The 17,739-nt window shown below is 38.1% G+C and overlaps 3 protein-coding genes across 5 annotated transcripts in view; 1 reads left to right on the top strand and 2 right to left on the bottom strand.

Moving 5' to 3' along the window:
• Positions 1–554: 554 nt before the first annotated feature.
• Positions 555–7,418, top strand: LOC146464899 (uncharacterized). Of its 2 annotated transcripts, XR_014868414.1 has the most exons (3): positions 555–719; positions 3,044–7,090; positions 7,204–7,418. XR_014868414.1 is itself a non-coding variant. In XM_085129345.1 (2 exons), exon 2 carries the CDS (start codon positions 3,056–3,058, stop codon positions 5,087–5,089), a length of 2,034 nt encoding a protein of 677 aa, XP_084985471.1. In that variant the 5' UTR covers positions 555–719; positions 3,044–3,055; the 3' UTR covers positions 5,090–7,418. The 2 variants fall into 2 exon arrangements, 1 of the variants encoding a protein (XP_084985471.1); XM_085129345.1 differs by having other exon boundaries at positions 3,044–7,418.
• A 136-nt stretch (positions 7,419–7,554) lies between these two features.
• LOC146464898 (adenosine receptor A2b-like) lies at positions 7,555–9,226 on the bottom strand. Its single transcript, XM_085129346.1, has one exon. The coding sequence runs from the start codon at positions 8,868–8,870 to the stop codon at positions 7,977–7,979; it is 894 nt and encodes a 297-aa protein (XP_084985472.1). The 5' UTR covers positions 8,871–9,226; the 3' UTR covers positions 7,555–7,976.
• Positions 9,227–14,146: 4,920 nt separating this feature from the next.
• Positions 14,147–17,739, bottom strand: part of LOC146464897 (acid-sensing ion channel 2-like) — a 6,494-nt gene continuing 2,901 nt past the window's right edge. The window contains exons 3-6 of one of the 2 annotated variants that reach the window (XM_085129343.1): positions 17,564–17,623; positions 16,204–16,417; positions 15,518–15,609; positions 15,162–15,413 (exon numbers count right to left, since the gene is read on the bottom strand). In XM_085129343.1, the coding sequence (XP_084985469.1) occupies positions 15,304–15,413; positions 15,518–15,609; positions 16,204–16,417; positions 17,564–17,623 (476 nt within the window). In that variant the 3' untranslated portion in view covers positions 15,162–15,303. Of the gene's footprint in view, positions 15,414–15,517; positions 15,610–16,203; positions 16,418–17,563; positions 17,624–17,739 lie in introns of both variants that reach the window. The other variant, XM_085129342.1, reaches the window with a different exon arrangement.

Raw genomic sequence — 17,739 nt, 5'->3', positions numbered from 1 at the left:
AGACATAAAAATGTACAAGCTGTAAAAGTTGATGAGATGGTTGATTTTCCACTTGGCTTCTGCTGATGAAGGGCTAAAGCTCGAAACGTCTGGAATTTTTTCAATTTTTTTATATTTCTCCACCATTTACTCAAATTTTTATATGAGTGCCAAGCAGCTGACCGAATTTTTTTTTTCCGTTTTACTGTCAAGACAAAAATGTGCAGCTTACTGAATTTTAACTGTAATTTTTAGTTGCGTTTAAATACTTGAATGAGGGCATCAAAAGTTTTCTTGCGGTCAGTTGTTTGCGTACTAGATATACAAGAATAAGTTATAATTACTCATATTCCTACGGTGGACCCAAAAAAGCTGCTCTGTTCACACTAATACCGACGGCATATGGATGTTTGGAGTGCATTTCAGTTTCAACATAAATTACAATTTTCCCCTAAGCAGCTAAGCATTGTTCCGTTCCGATTATATTGGGGTGCCCGTGATTTCACATGTATTTACAAGCTTTTGTGTAATTGTGTAATAAATAATCCTCGGGTTTATTATAATTTACAGCAATCATGCGTGACTGATAAATCATCAGTCCCTTGATGAATTTAATATGAGATACCGCTGTCTTCCTCAGCTGGGGTCCGAAGATCGAATGTCGCCATTCAAAAGTCAATTGTCCACTAAAGTTATTGAATCAATGGCATCTTCGCTGGTTAAAACGTCTCTTTCTTAAGGTAAGTCTAACTGAATACCGAACGAATTTACAGAGCAAAGGATTTCTTACGTATACGGTTTAAAAGCCTTGGGTGAATAGGAAGAATGTTCAGAATCTCCGCGTGAGAATGACTCATAAATATAACATACTAGGTTATCACGCACGTATACGCAAACAAACAAGTTATTTTCGCCGTATTACTTATCTTTGTTTTTACACCTCTTGCTCTATCACATCCGTTTGTCCTCTGTAAAAGATAATACGTTTAAAACGTTGGCAGTCGGTGGATAAAGAGTTTAAAAGCGTAGAAGGCGAACATAGACATTGTGTGTGGTACAATATAGGCGGTTATTTAAAAGCTTAATATGCATGCGGAAGACGATAGCTAAGAGATGTTAATCCAGTACACCTTCTTCCTTTAATTCCTTGTGTTTTGGTTTGCCGTTTTATTTTAAATACAATCTAATTAACGTAGCACATTTCTATAAGTTTCAATAATGGATATTTAGGAGTGTTTGATGTTCGCCCGTTCAATCATTGCGTGACACTGTAATAAACTACGGTGTAAATTACATCAAATCTCGCTGCACTGAAGTTCGTAAAATCTAGTCTGGGTAGGACAGTTTGTACCACACTGAAGTTCGTAAAATCTATAAACACCGTGATCATAAAGCATAGTTAAACAGCGGCGAAGATAGAAACATATTTCGGTCGTAATCTGGATCCTCGAGGCGTTGGATTGGTGGGAAGTGCGCTTGCGTGACAAAATTCAGTAATCCCAGAAATTCGAAACTTTAATTCCAAGACTCAAGTTTTTAAAATCCAAAACAAAGTAAATCTGGAAAAACGTTTTTTATTATTTTATCTATGACTGGTTAAAGGGGCTATGCTTCCATATTTAGCGTTACTTTAAAAAGCTAAGAATCAGGGGCACCCAAAGGTTCATTACGGTGGATATCTGTTCGGATGGCCAAAATCGCTTCAGAAATTCGAATTTATTTGTGAAGAAAATCGAAAGTTTTCTTTAGGAAAATGTCGGCTCAGAATTTCGTGTCACCAGAAGACTGATTTCTTTCGTTTTCGAAGGGGAAAATTTGTGGTTAAAAATGCGGAAAAAGTTCAGCTAGCATTTTCGTAAAACTAACAACAGCTCTGTAAAATTCGGGATGTAAAATTCCGTTTCCTAACATTTTCCGCAAATTAGTTTACACGAATGTGTTTTTAAAAAGGACCTTAAATGGTTCAGTCACTGTCATAGATTTCTGACACTTGGTTTGAGAGAACCAAAACCAACGTAACATAAAGAGTAAAGAGGGAAAATAATATTGGAAAGGGCTTTTAGAAAGTCTAGTGTGAACGCGCTGGAGAAGCTAAAACCTCTGCTACTCAGCTCAGGGTATCCCAAAGTTTTCTAAGACAGCGACGGTCAAATTATTCTTGTGTTTTTTACAGTATGAAGGAAGAGTATGTTGATGATTCCAAAGTCTTTTTGTCCCATATAAGGTGTACCAGATGTCGGGAAAGACACTTCTGAAAGTAAGAATTGAATTCAAGTATCTCAAAAGAAATACACAGAAACTCAAAGAAATCAGTTAAGTATCAAATTGCTTGCCCATGGACAGAATTCTGAACGTGGGTCACAATGTTAGAAATTTACGCCTCGTAAATGAATTAGATTTAATTAAACGCTGGGAAAGGTTAACGCCGGTTAATTCAGTTCCCACAGCAAGGTACACATTTCCAACGTTTGGATAAAACAGCTGTCCATGGCTTCCGTTCTGCGGGTAGACCGGGTTCGCGCCAAATCGCTAAAATGTGTTTTGCCTCTATCGTCAGGCATACCTTCAAAAAATTAAATTAGTGAGTTTAATTTGGGACTTTTAATAGTAGAATTTAGGTCATATTCTGCTAATTCATGCGTGTAATTTCCAGCTGATGTTATTGACGATCCGAACTTACTTAGAAGGGAAGGTCTAAAAGTGCAACGAGAGGACCGGGGGAGGGGACAGAGAGAAAAAATAATCCAGAACGAGACAGTACACAAACATATCTCCGCGTCGGCTTGGCTTTTCCCAGATTTATGGCGTGAAAATGTCTGGTGATATAATTATGTTTAAACTGGAACGATATCGGTCCGAAAACGATGGAATATGTGATATCTTGTAAGGAAACTCATTTTCCCTAGTTTCTGGTCAAAGTGATCTGACGAAGGGCTAACACTCGAAACGTGAGCACTCGAATCTCTTTACGGTGGTCAATTTACCTTTAGTTATCAACTCTGTTGATAAACCAAACAATCGTGTAATAGCATTAATCATGGTTTAATTAAACTATGAATTGCAGGGCACGCCATCAATGGCCACCGGTCCAGATTCAATTGACTTGTCCTCCGAAATCGACTTCGTGGAAGCAGCCAACAGTGAACTACAATTCTTGCAGCTTGTAGATTGTCACCCACACATCTTCCAAGGCCCTGTGTTTAAAAATGCATTAAGGAGATACGAGACACTATGGCTACCTCTTTTTACCAATCCTGACACCGATGGCAGAGAACTTCAAGCACCACTGGACATAGAATGGATTTGGCAAGCACATATTTTGGACCCCAGCGTTTATGAAGAGGACTGCAAGAACATCGTATCCAAGGAAGTTGACCACCGAGTAAATACGGGTTTACAGAGAGAACAATCCTTGGAACGAGCGAGAAAGCTTTGGAAGAAAACGTATCCAAGCGAACCGTTTGAAGTGGACCTCTCCGATCTTCCTAGTTCTGTTGGGCCGTACAACTCCAAATTAAAATGCGATTTTCAAGTGGCCTGTTCTCGTCTAAGAAGTTTGTATCACAATGTCTCCCTTCCTCATTATAGAGACACGATATTCCTTATGTCCTCATTAAAACGCTACAAACAGCATTTGCTTCTAACCCGGGAGAATCCGAAATGTAGCCTCCTTCCATGCTGTGATGTTGATCTAATTTGGAAGACACATCTTCTTCATCCTTCCATCTACAAAGCAGATACAAAGACCCTGCTTGGCCATATTCTGCAGCACCCGGAAATCAAAATAAGCGTTTTGCAGATATCCAAGTTCCTAGCATTCGAAAGAGAGACGAAGGAAATATGGGAAAAGTATGGAATGGCTTATACCAGACCTGGAACATTGTTCCGAGGTGAAGCTCCTTTACCTCTCCTTCCCGCGGAGCCAGCGTACTCTTATCGACATTTTGCGGTCTTTGAATTTGAAATGGAACTCGTGAAATTCGAGACGGAAAACTTTGAAAAGGGCAAAACGTTTTCTTTCAAGCTGCAGCTTGACAACAAAGAAGTTATTTGGAAAAAGAAACTGAAAGGGGTCAGCCACAGCCTCGGAGGTGATGGAGAGCCTCTTGCAAGATTAGTGGTAAACACAGATGATAAGACCAACATCACGTTTTCTTTTCGACAAAAGAAGTTGCTGTCGAAGACTCCAAATCTTAGCCATACAATCGATCTCACAGAGTGCCTAGGAACAGCTCTTAGTACGGAGGCAGTGACACATGTTTTCCGGATTCCCATTCCAATTTTCGGTCCTGCAAACAGAAAAGCGTACGTAACTATTAGAACGTGTGCATCTCCCAAGCCAATCACCTACAGGTTTACACTGAGTCCAGAACCAGAATTCGCCAAATTCTACCACCCAGCAGATGTTCTTTCAGCTCCAAGAACGGTCCTCAAGCGAGAGATTCTCACGTTGCAAAGGGTTCCATGCGAATTATCGGTGTATCGGTTGTATAGCTATTGCGGAAATACTGCGTTCACGTGTCGTGTGCTGAACGCTGAGCCTGCTGATGTCATGGTATTGGAAGTTGTCAATGGCGATGGGGACACCGTTGCATCAGCTCATCTGGTTGATAACATGTTGTTTCCCGGTCATTTGGATCCTTTAGAGGATTCGTCGAAATGTGTAACAACTAATTTGTCTGGCACCGAAACGGCACTTCTAATTAGAGGACGCTCAGACTGGGGAATCTGTGTAGGGGTGAAAACAACTCATCGAATGTCTCTAGACGAGGAAAAAAATGTTGCAAAGATCAAATTCTTCAGATTGGGAGAGAAGCAAGGGTGGTGTGAGGTAAATAAGACGAGTAATTCGCTCTTGATCCAAATCAGCCCAGACGAGGATAAGTTTATCTCGATGAACCCTGATCAGGGACAAATGATTCTGCCGATAGACATCGATGATGTGCCAGAGTGCATAGCGGCAGCCCTCAGCTTAATGTTGCTGCCATCTCTCTGTTATCTTGTCATTCCCCCTAAGGATGGAGCTGTGATGCAAGGCAACTCAGATGTGACTTCCGTGGTGCTCCGCTGCCCCAGCCTTTCACGTTACAGCTCGCCAAGTCCGACCTAAACATTCAGACTGTATCGTATTTGTACCATTTTGCGGCCTAAACAATTAGGCTCAGGGTATTTTTGTTGAGAATATACTTGTTAGTCAACGATTATTAGAAAGTCGGGAGCATTTGTTTGCCCTTGGAAATCGGGCTTTTTCACTACAACACCGCAGAAAGCTGTAAAGACTACTTGTAAAACGAAACGATAATGCTTTTATTTAACGTTATGTCTAAAATTTGCCAAGAAAAGTACAGTCATATACATTCTTGACCTATTAATTTTCCTCCGTGGTTAAGGATGATTGCAAGAATGTCACTGACGCCCAACCAAGACAGAGCTCTTTGTTGCCAAAGGCTGAAACTGGTAACCATTGGATACGGATGACGTCATACTGGAAGAAAACGGTATATACTCCGTAGTAGTTTCCTCATTTACTATTGATCTTACAATTACGCTATTTCAGTCATAATGTATGGGTCAATTCCAAAAGCGATCATGCAAGCGGGCAAATCCCTGGGCATTCGGTGACTTTTTCAAGAATGTCTGATCAAATTTTCCCACTATGTTTGGGGCTGAAAAATCATTTTGTTGGTTTTCTTGTTATTGCTAACTGTGTTTGCATCAAAATCAATTAACCAACTTCGGAACCTCTATCAACTAAGTAAATTTTCATATGGAAAGATAACGCATTTAAATGAATTTCAACTTAATTATACCTTAAACAGGGCCAATTTTTTGCAAAAGTTTGGCCGCATGAAGTGTTTAATAACTGGTATATTTTACTATTTATAAACCGAATCACCTCTTCACGGGGCAATGCGAAGGGCGTTTACGCTGAAACTAATTTAAACACAAGTTTTACAAAAAAAAATTAAGTGTTAACGGTTGCCCTGTTGTAAAAGTCTTCTTGAGTACTTCAAAAATCGTGGCGACATTATTTTCCGGTAATGTTGACTTCAGAAACATAACTGTAAGTTGTGCCGCCAAACAATAAACATTCGATTGTCAATGGTGGAGCACAAGAACAAGTGCAGACTTAACAACAACAACAACATCAACGTTATTTTTATACCGCACTGGAATGCAGAAGAAATAAATGTAAACACTACTTATGTAAGGTATTATGCCACCTAGAAAATAACTATTCTAATAAGCTAATCTAGCGAGGAGGCATAACAGTTACTATAACTATGTATAAATGTCAAAAGTAGTCCATTGTGTGAGCTGAGCTAGATTCCTTTTAAAATACCTGGAAATGATTGTGGAACACTTCCACTCGGGTGCACAAAAACCCAACAGGGCTGATTTGTTCAAAGCCCGATTAAGCTAATTCTGGGTTACCGTGATCTTTGATCCAAGTTTAATAACTAATTAATAAAGTTTCTTCCAAACGATTTTTGTTCTTCAGCTTTGAGACTTTTCTTCAACATTAGTTTTAAATTAACTTTTAAAAACATTTTTAATGAGCAAGATTAATTGGTTAATTTTTAATCGGGGGTTACTATGCTACATGGAGTAGAAATTATTTTTACACGCACGTTACCACTAACCAAACTTGCGTCGACAGTCAAATGCCCGACCGCACAGGCGTCTGTCTGCAGAACTGAGCGGCAGTCAAATACCCGGAGGTTGCCGGGGGGGGGGGGGGGGGGAGGTTTAAGTGGTGTTGATCACGATTGGAATTGACTGAAACATAAGTCAAATTGAAATTAAATTAACGGCTTAGCCTATGCTGTATAAAATGGCAGTTTAAAAGGCATGATGATTGTATTAAGCGTGGTTTTCTCATAAGATGTACTGAGGTTGAGAATGAACCATGAAGTAAATTTCACAGCAAATATAATCCTTATGATTCACATTTTAAACATACATGAATACAAATACTTTACGATTTTTTATTATCATATTGCTAATTTACTTTATATCATATGATGGGGTGCCCAATATATACAGCTTTCTGTTTGATGTAATGGCTAGTCATGCAATTCCTTACACTTTACAGCATGAATGAAAATTTGTAATTAATCTGGAAAAAGTGTATTATAAATAAAAGCAATTTATTTTACAATGTGGCAATTTCCATTCATATATCGAGTCTTTGTGTGGATCTCGTCGAAGCAGAATGCAAAGTTAAGATCTAGGACATACGATATTACGTGGAATCTTTACGATTTTTTATTATCATATTACTAATTTACTTTATATCATATGATAGGGTGCCCAATATATGCAGCTTTCTGTTTGATGTAATGGTTAGTCATGCAATTTCTTACAGCATGAATGAAAATTTGTAATTAATCAGGAAAACGTGTATTATAAATAAAGGCAACTTTTTTTACATTGTGGCAATTTCCATTCATTTATCGAGTCTTTGTGTGCATCTCGTCGAAGCAGAATGCAAAGTTAAGATCTAGGACATACGGTATTACATGAAATCTTTGCGATTTTCATTGTTGTTTACCAAACCCCCTAGAAATTGATACCCAAAATTTATCACCTATAAAAATAGGCGCCTCCACCGAAGTGGTGGCGAAGGTTGTTTGATCCACTCTTTTCTGGTCGATTAGAATTTTTTGTTCCCAGTGAGGGAAGAAAACCCGAGAACTCAGAGAAAAACCTTTGGGCAAGGACAAGAACCAACAACAAACTCAACCCACTTGACATCAACTCCGGGAATCGAACCGGGCCACATTAGTGGGAGGCGAGTGCTCTCTTCACTGCGCCATCCCTGCTTCTCAGTGTTCGGTCACTTTGTGGGGACGGACAAAGCACACGCATTGCCTGTCTCTGAAACAAGAGGATTTTAATTTTTAGCCCTTATTACAATTGTTATTCGATGCGGTCGAGGCCCGCCGAACAGTTATTGGGAGTTAATATTTCACGGAAACCATGTACAGGGTGGCCTAGTGTACTTCGAGATCTTCAGTCGTAAAGCATCGCCAAAAAAGGCGCAGAACCTTCTTTACTGCCTCGCGCATGCCCTTATTGCGCCAACAGTACAAAAATGGATTCAAGGATGAATTTATCAGAAGCAAAGACACGCTGCAGTCAAGAGACAGCCAAAGAGCCCTATTTGGCTCAATGAGCTGTATGGTTATCATAAGGCATAAATATGGAGCGCTGCAGAGCGTAAAAACCACCACAAGGACGAACGTTTGGAACGCAGTTCTTATGTGGTCCGCTATGTTTTGCTGGCTTTGTAGTTGGTCGTGAATTTTTGCCTTGTGGTGTCGGACAAGAGAGTATATTTTTACATTAGCAAAGCAAATTAGAATAGTGCAAATTGACAAAAACGCACAAGCAGTGAATAGGTATGCTTCAAAGCTTTTTAGCCAAACACACGTAAAAATTCCGGTGTTAATCCAGATGAAAATCAGTGTATTTTTTACTCTTGTTTTCGTGACAATCTCCTTGTATCTAAGATTAAAGTGAAGTGATAAGTAGCGGTCGATGCTTAAAGCTGTCACTGAAGCTACAGATATGCCAGAGAGAAACGATGACGCTACGTTAAAAAACGTTAAAAGAGAACATACAAATTTTCTCGTTATGAAAACATGGATTGCTGTAAGAGCAGGTTGAGCCACTAAGCCAACTCCAAGATCTGCCAGAGCGAGACCAGATAAAAGAATGTTGGAAGGAGTTTGCAGGGAAGGCGTACGCCATATTGCTGTGAGGACAGTGATATTCCCACCGACAGCGACCAGAGAAAACACGAAGTGGAGAACGGAGATGAATACTGTCACAACAGATGCCGAGTTTAAACTGTCAATGAAGTCCTGATAAGCATCTTCGCACATGACTCCTGCGTTCTGCACCACTCGGTAAGTGGGCTGTGACGAAAATGTATCACTTTGCTATCTTCAAAACTGTAGATTTTACGCCTCCATGTCGTCTCTACAGTGCCAACTAAAATAGCTTTAAGTGAAGCAGCGAATGCTCCACTAGCGCCAGATAGGCTGATTGATTTCCTGGATACAGTAGATTTTACACCTCCATGCCATTTCTACAGTGCCAACTAAAACAGTTTAAAGTGAAAGATCAAATGCTCCCGTAATGACAGACAGGTTGACTTGATTTCGTGGACACAGTAATAAAACTTTTTCCCCTTTGAAATTACCATTTGTCAATGCAATACCGGCTTCGTAACAGCTTCACAGTTATGGTAAATGGTACAGCAGCTGAAATGAATATATTAAATACTTAAACGAACGTTTGTCGGATAAAATAAGCCATCAGTTAGATAGTGTTTAATTGTTTTGCGTTTTTATTTGATGTTACTTGACGGAAATTTTCATTTTGTGTTAAAGTACCTGTCTTTCATAGTCTCACTCTGTGACGCAGAGACGGCTTAGTGTATTTGCGCCATTTCATTTTCAAAAAATTTTCAAAGACGCCGCTTTAATATTGCTCCTCTAAAAGCGGTTTAATATTGCTACAAAAAAAAAAAAAAAAAAGAAACGCCGTCTCAAAGCAACTTTTACTTTATTCAATATGTTTCAAAACAGAAATAACTGAAAAAGATGACCCTAAAAGCACCGCTTTAATAATCTTTCAAAACGCTCGCTTAAATGTAGTTTTAAGCCATTAAATAATCCTGCTCTTATACCAAATTAACAGAATTAATCACAGCTAAGAGAGGTATTTTATGCCTCTGATGCTCTGTAGCTGCACTGAACACATTTTGTCTTTTACAGTTGAAGTTTTCTAATTTGTCGGTCAGGAACAATGGATCATTTGGACCAAGCGACAAATCTGTTACATCAAATAGAAGAATGATCCATAATAATAATAATAATAATAATAATAATAATAATAATAATAATAATAATAATAATAATAATAATAATAATAATAATAATAATAATAACCTTTATTTACCCTCGGCAGTTACTAAAGCCTGAAAAAATTCAGGTTCAGAATCCCGTTCGAGAATGCATTTTTTTCATGCTTTCGTTTCGCAACTGCTTAAGTTGCGTAGTAACTGCGAGGATCTTTCTTCTATTTGATCTTTCATCTGCAGTTCAAAATATATGTTTCATATATTTGCATTAATTTGTAAATCAGTTACACCAAGCGATAGAATCATGAACAGTTGTCAGAGACATTCAAAGGACACATTTAATCCAAGTTACCCATTGTCTCCAGTATTTCCAGATCCTTTTACTCACAGTTATTTTGTGCAAGTTAACACAGTTTGATCAGTTCGGTCATCTTTAGCTGAAATTTGTAATCGTAGAAAATTTTAGGTGTCCGAAGTTCCGAGCTGCTGTTTATACTTTGGCCTGCCGAAACTAAATGCTACCAAACCTTATTGTGCAATACTTTAAGGACGGTGCCTACTAATACCGAAGTATTTTTGTGCGGTTTATGACTATGCGAGAAAAGCAGATCTTAGCAAGGCCTATTGGAATCCAAAAAGAAAATTGGGGGTAACCATGCATTTTTCAGAGATAATTAAGCAATAATATCTCTAAAAAACGCCAAAATATAAAGCAATGTATGAGATTTTTTCCTAAATTGAAGCCTAATTATCTCTGAAAAATGCATGGTTACCCCCAATTTTCTTTTCAGATACTAAAAGCATTTGGCAAGTTCTGCTTTATCCGAATAGTTTTAAACCGTGCAAAAATATTCCTGTATTAGTAGGCACCACCCATAGGAAACCCGAGTATCTCGCGATGCGCAGAACGTATGAGCAGTAACAATAGTAGGCACCGTCCTTAAGCGACATATTTGCGTCTGCGAAAAACGGATTAGTTTTCTAGTGTTACGAAAGTTTGCGGTGAAATTTCGCCAGCGAAAACGTTGGTTTTGCTTCGCAATTTAATCCGAATTTCTGAGGAGGTCATTGCCCTCCGAAAAGATATTTACAGAATAGAACCGTTTGGTGCCTGTCTGAATGGACCAAGGACTACTTCGTGTACGAATCAATCAACCTGACAGACGTTTCTGCAAAATTTCCGCGGACCAATAGCAGCTTTCATTAGGTTTATTTGACTAAGAAATGGCGAATTTACATCGAATATACTTTTTTTAAAAACAAACACTACAAATTTATTTCTAGTCTTTGTTTTTTAAACAGTGAGTGTATATACTATGCGAATTTGCGATTTCTTAAAAAAAAAAAATGCAGATGAAGGCTGCTGTTGGCCAGCTGATGGAATATTGTAAAAATGCTTGATCATTCCACACAGTGGTCATCGACAATTTTCAATGCTATTATTTTCATTTATTACTGATCATAATCTGTATTTTATCCAGCTTTAATCATACACGGATTTGCAGTAGCTCTTAATCTTAAAAATTTCCAAAACCGAGCGAGTGAATTGATTGGAAACCCTGCAGCAAGTATCTGATAATTAAGCGCGATTAGAGAATCAACCTGGTTGAACTGAGAATATCCGAGTCCAGAATGTTAAACAGTTATTCTTCATTGCAGTATTCCAAAATTATGGAGTGTTCCCGTCAAGTTACTATCGGCTAATAATCATTAGCGGAACGATTGTGTTCTCAAAGAGTTGTGTGTCAGTTAAAAAAGATGAATAGTTACAGAAAGGTCAAAGATTCTAATTAAAATTAAAAGTTAGCCAGTTACAAGAGGACGGACAGAGAAGATTTTTAATTTCAACTGTTTTAAAGAATTGATCACGTGTTCTAATCGGCGTAATATTTTCTAAGCACTTATTCACTCGTTGTCATAGGAACCTCTATATTTAATGGAAACGTTTGTGACCAAAGTGTCAGGAAGCGAAAATTTTGTAAAGGAGTACTGACTAAAAGAGTTGCAAGTACTGATTATTATGTGGGCTGTCGGGAAGGAAGAAAGGAGGGGAAAGGAAGTCTACACATAAATTTTTATCATCAAAACACTTACGATTGTTTTGCAGCAGCACAACATGAAATGAAAAAAAATGGAGAAGTGTGTTGCATGATTTCTCCCGGAAAATAAACACTTAATCGTTAACTTTTAATAATAAAAAAGATTTTGTGCATCCATGAACTTTATTAAAAGTTTAAACAACAGTCAAGGTTAATTTTAAAAAAAATATTCCACCTTGAATGGATGACTTCAAGAGAAATAAATAAAATATTTATAGGATTCTTACTGAGGAGACGGATCCACCCGACCATTGTGTTTCAAACATCGTTGTTGTAGATGAGTTTTTCGTAACTAACTTTCGCTGTGGGATGTCAAATGTAATTGATTTCAAATTAAAAATAGCCAATGTATGTCATTAATTTGGTTCTTTTATCTCTGAAGAAAATTAAAGGGACAGTATCACGCTATTTTTAGTAACACACTGAAAATCGGAAAGACGCTATTCGGTTGATAGCAGCCAAGATATAATGACAAAATTCCATTAAAAGACTACCAGAATGCAGAGAAACTATCCACAGATATTTTCGCCGGCAGATGACCAAGATAGAGTGGGATTCAAATTTGAAAACGTCTGGCGGACGTTTTCATATTTCGCTATTGTAACGCACTAAAAATCGCCGGTTGTACTATATTTTGGTTCAACCTTTCGTCTTACAATCACTATTAATATTTCTTTAAATTAGCGATTGAGAAATTAATTAACACAGTGTTCAAAGTTTAGTAAATTTTGGCCAAATATCATGATATCTCCCATCGATTTCCCATGATACTGCCCTTTAAGCCCTCTCTGCATATGCAGGATATCATGCTACAGCTGATCTTGGCGTAAAATTCGCTGTCAGTGATTGTCCCTTTTCAACTGTCAGACAACTTTAAATGTTTCGAAATTGGCGCCTCACACCTTTACTTTGAAGTGCAGTGTTTTCGCCTGAGAAAAAACGTATTTTTAAACATTTTTTTTTATGAATAGTGGCGTTTTCTTTGAATGGTGGAGACATTATAACATTACACTGTCATCACTGGTCATCTCTGGGTAAGCCTTGTCATATCCTATGGCTTTTTTGTAACAACCAAAAGAACATAAATATGAACGAAAAGTTAAAATCTGCTAAAGAGATCTCCTGCCTTGGATTTCCAATGAGCGTTTTGGTAGAAGACACCGACGAGTTAATTATTGGTATTGCTGTGCACTGCTTTATGTCCATAACAGCCACGTTGGGTAACCTGTTGGTTCTTGCGACAATGTGGCGGAATTCTAGATTACGCTCGCCTTCAATTGCCTTATATCAGAGTCTTGCCTTGTCTGTGTTGGATTGATAGCCGAACCAGCTTATGTCAGGTTAAACTGAATCGTTCGCCACAAGAGTCACCTCAGTCAATCATGTACTCTAATGAATACAACCATTATCCTGTCTACCTTCCTAGTGGGTGTAACTCCTTTTAAACTGACCGCCATAAGCGCTGATCGTTTTCTGGCCATATATCTGCACTTACGATACCAGCAAGAGGTTACAAAATCGAGAGCTAAACCCGTTGTAGTGAGCTTGTGGATGACAAGTGGGCTGCAATCACTGGCATGAATAGTTGACATTAATGTTTTCATCTTACTCTCACTATCTTCTGGAGCAGTTCAGGGTCTTGGACTACTGTTGGTTGTCTGGATCAAAATTTATCAAGTCGTGCGGCATCATCAAGCTCAAAGCCAAGATCGATTTGCAGTACAACACTTCAACATGGCCATATTTAAGAATTCCGCCATAAACACCCCGATTATCTTGTTAGTTGCTCTTCTTTGTTATCTTCCCTATTTTGTTTCTGTTATTTTTATGGCATTCAACTTGAGCAATACTACAGAATCGTCCAGTTTGCTTATTTTACACTTCTAAATTTATCTCTGAATCCGCTGGTGTATTGCTGGCGTCGCTGCGACGTTGGTGTAGCTACAAAACAGGCTTTGATCTGGTTGTGTAGCTGACGGGTCCTGAGGTTAAGCGATTTTCGTTAATCTTCGGAAATTTTCGGGGTTCTTTGGTAAGATTCGGACGCTCTCGGGTGCTGTTTACGAAATCTTCGGAAAGTATTTCCAAATCTTCGCAATATCCTCGATTTTTCCTAGGAAACAGTTGTGGTCTTCGAGCCTCTTCCAGGTAACCTCAGAACTCTTTGTTGTGATTTTCAGTTATGTCCCATTCTTCCATTTTCATGTTTCTTGAATATTGCACTCCGTTTTTGTCTGACTAGAAATGCTTTTTTTCTTTTTTCAAGTTAACACCAGCAAGCTCAAGTTGGCAAGCACAACAATTCATGATAAGATAAGAACTTTATTTTAAATCGCCCAAGGTATCCAGCTCGGCACAATCTAACTCGCGACCAATATGCTAACACGTACTCGCATGTTATAATTAAAAATAAATAAAAGCACTAAAGTGTATGTACAATTCACTTGTAGATAAAATGACGAAAAACAATACAATCATAGTGAGTGACATGTTGCGTATTTATTTACTAGAAAGATCACATTGACAGCAAGAGAGAATGACAGTTATGACGCGCGCCCGAAATGCGTGGGGAGCGCGCGAGACGCGAGAGGAGGAGAAAACTTATATCATCGAAAAACAATACACATAAACAACAATCATAACTTAAGGGAAATGTTTTCTATTTGCATTCAAAAACATTTTATTTTAACTGTAATTTTAGGAAAAGTAAGATAAGACAATTTTGCGTAAGTCTTGAAAGGCAAAAATTTTTCTACCTCCAGTAAATTAAATATTGAAATTGCTGTTGTTTAATAGAGACATAGTCAAACAAGGCCTAATGATGTTATCAGTTACAATCACCGTCGTACTTGAGAAGATAAGAGGCCCTGTATCATTCTCTGCCAATGTATATATGTTTCTTTCAAATGTGTGTTGAACAGAATAACATTCGGTCGGCCGGCAGAATTCAGTTCTCTTCTCCGGCTTTTAAATACTTTAATTTATTTACACAAGCGAGAAATTTTTGATGAGCCAGGATAAGGTTTTATGAAATGAGTTGCGTCGTGGAACACTAAACAAATCAATACACGTATTACTCTCACCCTCTCAAGAATACCACGAATACTTGTTCAAGAGAAAATTGGATTACATTCAATCCTCCCCTCTCTCCACCGTGTTACTACTTTGTCATGTCGAAGACAATACTTATTATTCAAGGACATTTTGGCTTGGTTTTGGCCCGATTTGCCACACTAACAACAAAGGCCTGTAATTTAACTGCTAATATACAAAGTTGCGCCGGGTATAATATACCATTACTTGATATCGTGATAAAGGTAAATCTCGAAGGATTTGAAATCTGAGTGGTCCTTAGTTTTTCCAGGCGAAAAAGCAAATTCTCCTGATGATGAAGTCGAGGAATTCGAGAATCGTAAGGATACTCATGCCGAGGAAGAGACCAAAATTGCCACCCAGACTTGCTAAAAGAAAAAGAAAACAGGACAAGAGTTTACCTCCTTGGACAAATTTCATGAAACTATACGCTTAACAGAAATTCCTTGAATGAAATAAAAGTTTGACTTACATATCAGGGACCATACTTCAAGCACTGGCGTTTGTACAATCTCATCAAAATTCAGATCTTGGAAATATATATCCAAAGAAACGATATTTTCACTGTGAACACAAAAAGGAAGAACATTTTGGTATTGAATATCTTTTTACTTATGAAGGCAGATTAAAAATTATGGGCGCCCCCTAAAAATGACGGCCTAAGCACTTGCTACCAAGTGTGGGAGCTCAATCAAAGGGGAGGGGAGAGACGTGTCAAGTTTTTGTGGTTTTAAAGAGTAGGTCTCTTCAAGACTATTTTGGTAGCCATGGCAAAAATTCGTAAAATGCAATTACATATTGACCATGATATGACACTACACTACCAGGAGTGAACTGGACATTCATAGTCTAAGCAACCTCCTAAATTTATCAAATGAACATAGCCGCTTATGGAAGGTTTCGAATAAGTAATGGATGATACCTCAATATAGATAATTACTTAATGTTCGACTTGATACCCGAGATAAATTTCGATTCCACACACTTCTCTTATTCAATATGTTTTGTTTTAGGAAGAAATTTTGACCCTCCAGGGCTTCGCAAAGATCAAAATTGCGACCCACATTTTCACTGATTTTGCTAATAAACTGAATTTCTTTACCGGCGCAGTTTCTAAACACCCGGCGTCATTTTGTTTAGTACAGATAGAATACTTACTTTATGTACTCCTTCTTCTCCGAGTCTTTCATGTTCAAAAAATGCTTGTAGATGGCAAAATTCTTGGTGGTATTCTGCAACGAATTAAGTTTCTTAATGAAAACATCCCTCTGCAGGCCGGCATATGACAAAGATACTTCGTACTCCGTCTGCTCGCACGGCTGTTGACAGCTCTCTCCACATTTTGTCTTTTCTTCGGATTGAGCAAATTCCTCTAAACATGGTGGAAAGAAATAAAATAGAACAATTAACAAATTCGCACATTGCCACTTCAGTTTTAGTGATTTGCTCATTCAGTAAGCTATTGATCACTTGCTGTACTGATTTATTGTTTTTCAGGTCGTTAACGGATTGATTGATTGATTGATTGATTGATTGATTGATTGATTGATTGACTGGTTGATTGATTGATTGACTGACTGACTGACTCACTGACTGATTGATTGATTGATTGATTGATTGATTGATTGATTGGTTGATTGACTGACTGACTGACTGACTGATTGATTGATTGATTGATTGATTGACTGATTGATTGACTGGTTGATTGATTGACTGATTGGCTGATTGATTGATTGATTGATTGATTGATTGATTGATTGATTGATTGACAAAACTTATCAAGGTTCCATCCGCCATTTTGTACGTATTTTGTAGAGTGGACCAAGATACTGACACCTGATAATAATTATGTGGGAGTCAGGTTAACTTTGAATCTCGAAAATCGACGGACTTTTTAAATTTCCAATTTTCAAATGAGCTAGAACATTCAGCTGATCCAATCAGTAAGACCATCAGAGGTTTTGACCGTGAACTGCCATTAAAAATTTCCTCACGTCGTTACCGGCCACAAAAAGCCATTACTGTATGTGGGTATGGTACAAGGTTGTGTGATTTTGAGATCAATTTTACAGGAATTAATCAACTGGTCAATCCCTGACTCGTCCCCAGTTGTCTCTTATGATTTCGTACGGTCGAGAGGAGACTATGAGAGAAGACTGGGGACAAGCCAGGGTCAATCCATTAATCCGCTTAATCCAGTACTTTGAAAAGCAAGTATGAAGTTTTAAATCTGGCTCGTGGCCCCAAAATCTGTATATATTCTCTCTTTTTAGAGGATCCAATTATTTGGGATATACCTCAGTTGAGAGGCAAATTTGAACGAGGATACAGAAGTTCAAAGCTGAACAAACTCTCATATAATTTAAGTCACAGCTCAATTTTCTTGCCTCACCTAAAAAAAATTTCCAACGAAACCTTGATAAGGTCTGTAAAAATAAGTCGATGCAATAAAAATAATTAATGTTTCTTTGCTTGTTCAGAAACCGGAGTATAATATCCAGTATAACTCGACACTCACCGTACGATGGAAACAAGCAATGTACAGTATCGTTTGGAGCACAGAGTGGGAGCGTTTGATCTAAAAAAAAAACAACAACATGATTTTATGTAATGTTATTTCGGAAAGGGTACACGACAAATCACTACACACTAACTAAAGAAGTTGACTTATCGGCCGCATGCCACTGATGTGCT

The sequence above is a fragment of the Pavona decussata genome, unplaced genomic scaffold, assembly GCF_977016875.1.
Source record: "Pavona decussata unplaced genomic scaffold, jaPavDecu1.1 SCAFFOLD_161, whole genome shotgun sequence".
NCBI classification, from domain to species: domain Eukaryota; kingdom Metazoa; phylum Cnidaria; class Anthozoa; order Scleractinia; family Agariciidae; genus Pavona; species Pavona decussata.
Note: the sequence above shows the minus strand (reverse complement) of the source record. Positions and strands in the feature narration are given on the sequence as shown.

What these genes read in the sequence shown, in the direction of transcription:
- LOC146464899 (XM_085129345.1), top strand. Translation starts at nt 3,056, where the DNA reads ATGGCCACCGGTCCAGATTCAATTGACTTGTCCTCCGAAATCGACTTC.
- LOC146464898 (XM_085129346.1), bottom strand. Translation starts at nt 8,870, where the DNA reads ATGTGCGAAGATGCTTATCAGGACTTCATTGACAGTTTAAACTCGGCA.